Source organism: Dryobates pubescens, chromosome 12, assembly GCF_014839835.1.
Source record: "Dryobates pubescens isolate bDryPub1 chromosome 12, bDryPub1.pri, whole genome shotgun sequence".
NCBI classification, from domain to species: Eukaryota; Metazoa; Chordata; class Aves; order Piciformes; family Picidae; genus Dryobates; species Dryobates pubescens.
In genome coordinates, this window is record NC_071623.1 from 3,811,810 (window position 1) to 3,820,089 (window position 8,280).

The 8,280-nt window shown below is 45.0% G+C and overlaps 1 protein-coding gene across 7 annotated transcripts in view; it reads left to right on the forward strand.

Moving 5' to 3' along the window:
- BCL9 (BCL9 transcription coactivator) overlaps positions 1 to 3,077 on the forward strand; it is a 65,601-nt gene extending 62,524 nt beyond the window's left edge. For 6 of the 7 annotated variants that reach the window (XM_054165839.1, XM_054165840.1, XM_054165841.1 and 3 more), the window contains exons 8-9: positions 164 to 424; positions 1,802 to 3,077. In XM_054165839.1, coding sequence (XP_054021814.1) covers positions 164 to 424; positions 1,802 to 2,919 — 1,379 coding nt within the window. In that variant the 3' untranslated portion in view covers positions 2,920 to 3,077. The remainder of the gene's footprint in view (positions 1 to 163; positions 425 to 1,801) is intronic. The other variant, XM_054165843.1, reaches the window with a different exon arrangement.
- Positions 3,078 to 8,280: the final 5,203 nt, after the last annotated feature.

The following is an 8,280-nucleotide window of genomic DNA, read 5'->3' on the forward strand; positions in this document are numbered from 1 at the left end:
AGGCTTATTTTTTCTGGTTACCTTTCACAGGCATTGACACTGTGAGTAAGGTGGCTGCTTTCAATGAAAGGGATTTCATGGTTTTGAGATTTCTAGGGGGAAAGGGTAGGATTTAAGGAAAAAAAAAACAACCAAGTTTTTTCTTTCTTTTTATTTTCTCAAGGCGGTCCACCTCCTTCCACAGTCAGCCAGTCTGCTCCTGTGACTCTCCCTGGGAATCTTCCCTCTAGCAGCCCTTACACAATGCCTCCAGAGCCAACCCTTTCCCAGAATCCTCTCTCTATTATGATGTCCAGGATGTCCAAATTTGCCATGCCCAGCTCTACACCGCTCTATCATGATGCCATCAAAACTGTGGCCAGCTCGGATGATGATTCACCTCCAGCACGCTCCCCAAACTTGCCACCTATGAACAGCGTACCAGGTAAGAAACGCAAAGAAACATAGACCTAAGCTGTCAGGCAATACAGTGAGGGTCATGTTTATGGAAGCTTCATCAAGTGTGAGTGGTGAGAAGGTAAAAACCTTGAAGAACATACAGCCATGGATTGATTTTTGAGGAAGGCAGTTGCAGTTCTCTGAAATGGGGAGATAGACATTTTCCTTGCAACCTGTTTGTTTGGTTGGTTTTGGTTTTTTACTCCAGTCCAGAAAGTGTCTCTGTTTCAGAAAGTGTCTAATTTGGAAAACCCTTATGTATGGGAGAGCTTTCCACTCAGGCAGACTGGAATTTTGTGGGTGAAAACTGCTCACTGAAATAAGGGTCAGACCTACCACCTGTTACCCGGAGGAGGCCGTTCTTCCCCTGTCTTAAGGCAGTGTCATAGAAGCTTCACAGTTAGTTGTTGGTTTTTTCCTGGTGTTTTTATTTATTTCATTCCTTCCCTTTTTTTGACACTGAATCATCTGGTCTTTCCCTGGGCTTTGTGGATTGCCTTAGTTACAGGAGAGAGAGCGTTAGAGTGCATGCTCAGAACCTGCAACTTTTGGTTGTGTGGGGGAATGTGTAATGGCAGGTGACCTCACTCAGGACTGAGAGAAACTGTCCTGTCCTCTACCCGAGAGAGCTGAAGGAGAAGTAAAATCAAACATTGTCCTTTTGGGCTGTCTTGTGGGTGAGCATGTTTATATGAGAAAACAAATCCCTGCTGATAGCTTAATATTCATGGCTACGTGCTTAATACAAAAGCAGGCTTTAGCCCCTCCACCCAGTTGAATTAGCACAGTGGAACGAAGAGCTGGGTGGATGTTTCATAGGAGTAACCAACTGGTAATGAATTCTTGGTGAGTTTACCTGTAGCTTTTCTGTTTCATGCAGTAACAATCAGAGTGGCTGGATATACCTGGGGAATCTGGCTAACTGAATAAGTTTACAATGATAGCTCGTTAACCTTATTGGTTGCCACCCCCCAGTCATACAGGGGTTACCTGATTGATCAGTTCTTCCCGGTGGACAAGTGTCCATATACTGTTAATCTGTCACAGACGTGTTTGTTACTGTCTGCATCATCTAGATTGCCTGGTATGTAGTTAAGGTATGAGTTGAATTGAGATTCTACTTAGAAGAGCAGGCTCTAGTCACTTTTGATAGGGCAGTGACAAGTTTAGAGAGGCAGCTGTGCAGGTGGGCCTCAGTGTTCTGGTTAAAATAACATCTTCCAGAGCCACCACTGATGTCTCTTTTACTAGCACTATTTTGTGTGTATGTGCTCAGACTCGGTCACCTTGCAGAAAGCTCTCTGATAACTTGATTGATTACTGCTGGCTGTTATCTGAATGTGATTCCTTATTTCTTCCCTAGGAATGGGCATTAATTCTCAGAATCCTCGAATTTCAGGTCCAAACCCAGTGGGTCCAATGCCAACCCTTAGCCCAATGGGAATGACCCAGCCTCTTTCCCATAACAACCAGATGCCCTCTCCAAATGCTATGGGACCCAATATACCTCCTCATGGGGTCCCCGTGGGACCTGGCCTGATGTCACACAACCCAATGATGGGGCATGGTTCGCAGGAGTCGCCAATGGTACCTCAAGGACGCCTGGGCTTCCCACAGGGGTTCCCTCCCGTACAGTCTCCTCCACAGCAGGTGCCATTTCCACACAACGGGCCCAGCGGTGGACAAGGCAACTTCCCAGCGGGAATGGGCTTCCATGGAGAAGGACCTCTGGGGCGTCCTACCAACCTGCCCCAAAGTTCAACAGATCCAGCACTTTGCAAGACTGGAGGCCCTGGCGGTCCAGACTCCTTCACTGTTCTTGGAAACAATATGCCTTCAGTTTTCACTGATCCAGAGCTGCAGGAGGTGATTCGTCCTGGAGCCACAGGAATACCCGAGTTCGACCTGTCCAGGATTATCCCATCGGAGAAGCCTAGCCAGACACTACAGTATTTCCCTCGTGGGGAGGTGCCAGGCCGCAAGCAGCCTCAGGGTCCAGGGCCTGGGTTCTCCCACATGCAAGGAATGATAGGAGAGCAGACCCCGAGGATGGGACTAACGTTGCCTGGCATGGGGGGCCCCGGACCAGTGGGAACCCCAGATATCCCTCTTGGGACAGCTCCGTCCATGCCAGGTCACAACCCGATGAGACCGCCGGCCTTCCTGCAGCAAGGCATGATGGGGCCGCACCACCGCATGATGTCACCAGCACAAACGGCGATGCCTGGCCAGCCCACGCTAATGAGTAACCCCGTGGCCGCTGTGGGCATGATCCCAGGCAAGGACCGAGCTCCCGCAGGGCTCTACAGCCACCCGGGCCCCGTTGGGTCACCTGGTATGATGATGTCAATGCAGGGCATGATGGGACCCCAACAAAACATCATGATTCCCCCCCAGATGAGGCCCCGAGGTATGGCTGCTGACGTTGGCATGGGAGGATTTAGCCAAGGCCCTGGAAACCCAGGGAACATGATGTTTTAAGCTGCTACCATAAGACTGGATGTTCTGATCCTTGTCAAGATGAGATTCCAAGTCCTGAGCGCTCTCTTGGGAGCTTTCAGGAGTACAGTTTGGCCATGCAATAGGTGAAAAAAGAGACCAGAGGACGCTTGGGAAATCTCGAATGTATGGAATTTTACCTGGGAAAAAACAAAACAAAACAAAACAAAACACCCAAAAAAAAAAAAAAAGAGCAAAAAGAAAAAAAAAGGAAAAAAAAAAACAGAAAGAAAAGAGAGAGGGGGGGAAAAAAAAAAGGAAAAAAAAAATTACTCATTTTAACAGGTTGGTTTTGGTTTGTTGGGGTTTGTTGGTTTTGTTTTTTTTTTATGTGGTTGTTGCCTTTTGGGTTTTTTTTTGGTTTTTCTTTTTCTTTTAATTTTTTTTTTTCTTTTTTAAGATTTATTTTTTAAAGATTATTTTTGTGGACTTTGGGCATCCCGTGATGGCACCTGCTTTGAGAATCTGTAGCTGTATTTTGAGAATTGCCATTTGTCACAAGTTGCACCGTTCTCTGTATGTTTACGTCCTTCGGACTGGCTTCTCCCAGGACTCTCGGTTATTTTGGGGTTGTTTTGGGGGTTTTCTTTTTGGTTGTTTTGGGTTTGGTTTTTTTTTTTTGCCTTTTTGTTTTGTTGGTTTTTTTTTGGTGTACTGTACTATATTGTAAAAGGGATTTTAGCAGAGACTTTAGTCTTTGGGGTGAGAGGAGAATGGGATTCTAGGCTGTTTACTTTAGGTGGAGAATCCATCTTCAGAACTTCGGACTATTTTCCTTCAACTCCAGTGTATAGAAAAACCAAACTACGACCTCAGAGCAGAGTATTAATGAAAAGCACAAAAAGGAACTTAAGTTCAGTGAGGGGAATCTTTTAAAAGAAATAAATAATAAGTTAAGGACATATTTTTCAAATTATGGCGTGCTGTCCAGCACCTTCTGTCTCTCCCTCCCACTCTTTATTAAATAGGCTTCTCTCTCTCTCTCTCTCTCTCTCCGTCCCCCTTCTGTCTCCTCCTATGGCAGCTGCAATACATTGTGTTATTTTGGGGAGTAAATCTAGGAAAGCCTCTCCTCCCGTGGGGACTCCTCCCACTTTTAGGAAGGGGCTGGACTTGGACACTATTACATCCTACAGTAGTCTCTCTCACTGTTTCCTATTCTCCTTTTCTTAGAAACCCCAAGTGATTTTGTTAACGTGGGAGTGGAACAGACACTAAAAAGTTATCCAGGATCTTTTTTTTTTGGTGGTTATTTTTTTTTCCTCCCCAGCGTAAAACGTTCTGTGTAACCTCCATTAAATTTGGTACAAAACCACTCGCCAGGGCTGTGGTGTCAGAAAAATAAAATATATTGTTTCTTACAAAGATGAACTGTCTTCTTTATCCAGTCCAGTTGCTTCTACCTGCATCAGGCAGCTGGCCAGATGACCTTATGATTACAGCTAGCCTGTAGTCCAGGTGGGGTGAGCGTTGGCAGCTCCTGAAAGCCTGGTCTGTAGGCAGCTGTGTGCTCCTTGCAAGGCGCCTCTGCTCGCTTGAGCGAGGTCTTTACCTTGGGATACGAGTAACCGTCTTCCTCAGTTTGTTGAGGGGCAAAGAACAGATGAAACTTGCTGTCTCCATCACTTCCTCTTGAGTGTTTTGTGGCACTACAATGGTATGAGGTTTTGAGCTTTCCCTGAGCACCTGTGTCTGCTGGGTTGTATCCCCTTGGGGGCTTTGGATTGGGTAGGGTCTCTGACAGTGAACCTCAGAGGCTTAGATGGTGGGGAATGGATGAACTTAAATAACAAAGGTGAGAGAGAAGTCATCAATGAGCGGATTTTTATCAAGACAACCCTGCTGGGTAAATGGTTGCTTTGCTGCAGTTCCCGTGTGCTTCCTAATCCCCTGTCTTTTCAAACTTGCTTTTGAAAGAATTTCAGCCAGAAGGCTTTCTGGTTTTATCTGGAGAGTGAAAGACTGAGTGCTGAAACATGGACTGGGCCCACATTCTCCAGACCAAGATGAGCTGTAGGTCAAGGTGTGTGACCCTATGGGGTGTGTAATCACTGTTCCTTCCTTCCACTTACTGCTACTTGATTGTGTTTTTTTCAACGAGTAGTTTCCTCAAAGGCCTGGCTGTTAATGTGGACCTTCATATGGAGAATGAGGACCTGTAAGATGTTTGTGCTTGAGTTTCTTCCGAGTTAATGGATCCTTAGGTGGAAAAACAATTGCTGTGAGTGGCTGGCTTACCAAAGTTTTGTTGCTTGTGTTACAAAATCAGTGAAGCCTTGCACTGTTGGAGGCATGCAAGCCTCAGAGCCTTCTGTTGCCTGCTTCCCAATTCACCTTTGTGCTGTCATGCAAATGTATGATGATTTTGGTTGAGAATTACTCTTTTGACAAAGTGTAGGATGTATGTTGTGGCGCTTCCCTCTAACAAGACAAGCAACGTGCCTGCAGCACAGGCTTGTCAAGCTTTCAGGAAGAGCTGACGATGACACGGTGTTACTCCTGTAGAGCAGAGTTACCTCTTTAAATGGTTGCACAGCGTTTTTGAGGACCTTGCACAGGAACTGTTATAGTGCAGCCTCTTCAAGTGTTGCCACTCTGCCATGAGTCCTGATTGTTTTTACTGTGTGGAACAAAGCAAGCTTCTTGCTTGACACAGAAATCACCTGGGGTGGGAGCTGTTGTTTTTAACAGTCTTTCTCAGTGCCTCCTATGCCTGTGGAGGGATTCTGACTAGCAAGATTTGAGGTGTTTGTGACTTTGGTCAAAGCCACTTGGTAGTGAAAGTATACATTGTAAAGATGCTGGATAATTAAAGTTCCTTCTATGTCTGTCTAGCTTAAAACGCTAAAGCTTTTAGCTGGTTCCAGACAGAAAAACAATTCAGATGTAGATGACACTTCTTTCTTTTGCTCTGATTCTACTTCTTTCCTTTTTGCTTCACAAACAATAATAATGAGAAAAAAAAAAAAGATTTCTAGCTGCCAGCCTTTGCAGATGCACTTTGGGATCTGTAAGTTAGGCTCTGTTCTGTCCTCCTTATTTATAATCAATAGTAACTGTGACTCAGCTCTGGTAGTCATGGTGCAGTTGAAGACAGAAAGTGGGGCTGTCAGTTTTAGTTCCCTTCCCCTTCCCTCTCTTTGCCTTTTTGTTGTTTTTTTTTTTTTTTTTAAACTTTCAAATCATCCTCCTCCACCTTTGTTTGAGAGAATGAAATAGACTTTATTCATACATGCTTGGCTGCTCTTCCTCTCTAGTAACATGGGAGGAAACAGTCTGCTGTTCAAATTATCTCATCCCAGATGGCTGCGCAGCCGGAGTGCAGAGAGACTTAAAAGGTAAACCCAGCAGATGGTGAACTTCTGAAACGCAAAGTAATGTGCCTGCTAAATCAAAAGTTTAAAGTATTTGAAATCTGTTTGTTTTAAAGTATTAGACTCTTGCAAATGGGTCATCTGTGGAGTGCACTGGCAGTCTAAGCACTGTCCCAATAAACTCTAGCTTTGTACCTGTAGTGTGGCCTAGCTAATCTACTAAAGAACATGACAAGCAAGTAGGCAGCCCTAAGCATTTGTTCCTAACCTCTTAATGGTATCTAATGGGGAACGCTTTTGAAAAGGATCTGAGCAACCTGGCCTGCTGGGAGGTGCCTCTACCCAAGGCAGGGGATTGGAACTAGACGATCTTTAAGGACCCTTCTGACTCAAGCCAGACCAGTACATGGAGATATAATCTGTATCAATCTTGGTTGGGATTTGAATGCTGGTGGTGCATCTGATACACGTGTCCTGACTTGGAGTAGATGTGGGGGCCTGACTCCTCCTGAGGATGTGAATCCTAAACACACTTGGACTTTGGGAATGCAGCATTTGTTGTGCCAGGGTGTGGGAGCTATGGGATTAATTTTGCAGTGCTTGGTACACTGACTACGCTCTGCTGGTTTTTCATTGTGGTGGCAGAAAAAGCCATGTTCCATTGGTGGTGCTTTTCTGCATTTGTGATGGTGAATGCTTTCCTTGTGCAGCCTTGGCAGACTGTTGGCTGAAACCTCTTCCCTATTCTGATACTTCTCAGGGAGAAATGATCACGTTTGATACAGTCTTTTATTCAGGAGAGCATCCTTCACCGTACTGCTTGGTAGCAATTCTTAACCTAAAAAGATATGTTGTCTTGCATATGTGCTGTGTCATCTTTCTGATGAGGTGACTTCTCTTTGAAAGATTTTTCAGTGTTGTGCCAGCCCACGTAGCTTCCAATCACTTCTGTTAATGCTTTTTGTTGTGGTGGAGCGTGATGAAGCTAGGTGTTACATCTTTCTGCTTAAAGCACGTTATCAGGAGTGTTCTTCAGGCCTTAAAGAGACACAACCCTAAACTACCAGCTTTGTTTGGTTTATTGACAAACATATAAGCTCACTACCCTCTTCATCTCCTTTTGACTTTTCAACCAGCAAACCTTTCTTGCTGAGAGATGCAGGTTCTCATGACTCATTATGCACTCAGGTTTTAAGCTTAAAATTGTTTTTGAGTCAGAACATGAAGCAGGGAAGAAAAGTGATACTGTTTTGTCAGGGATACTGGAAACTTTAAAAGAGGGTTTTACATGAGGAAACCCTGAATTTAAGTTGACATCTCTTCTGCCAGTTGCCTGTGATACCAACACTGCCTTAAATGAAGTGTACTGTGAGGTTAGGCTTGCAGTGCAAAACAAAAGAAGTCTCTTAGGTTTTGAAGTTGACCAACTGGACTGAAGTAGCAAGGCAGGCAGTCTAACTTGAGCTAGCAGCTTCAGCTCAGCTTTGAAAGAACCCAAGGCTGTACACTAGCTGCTCATGCCAGCAGTACTCAGGGTAAGAAAGTTTTGTATTTCTTCTGTTTCCTGGGATTTGTCTCTACTAGGTCTTGCAGAGTTGGCTTGTTGATACAAATGCACTAGTTCCTTGGGAAACTGACTTCTGGAAATTCTTTTCCATGTTCTCAGTAACACTTCTGCTCATCCATGCAGGTCAAGTGCTTCCCACTCACCTGTGTCTTTGGTCTTAAAACACTTCCACTGTCCCACCAATTGTCTTCTGAAATCATTATTTATGCTGGTTGTGGTCAGAAATAACTCCTCTTTCACACTGTGGGCCATGACTACCATGGAGTTGCTCAATGGAATGAGACCAATGCATGGCTTGAACTCTTCTGCAACAAGGGGAAGGGTAGGGCTGGAGTAGGCACAAAGGGCACTGCAGAAACTCCCTGAGAGACAGTGAAGTCGTCACCTGTTCCCAGTGGAAGCTTCTTCCTAGCCACTGCCAAGAAGCTGGGCCTGTTTTTCTTGTGTCTCCTGCTGTTACTG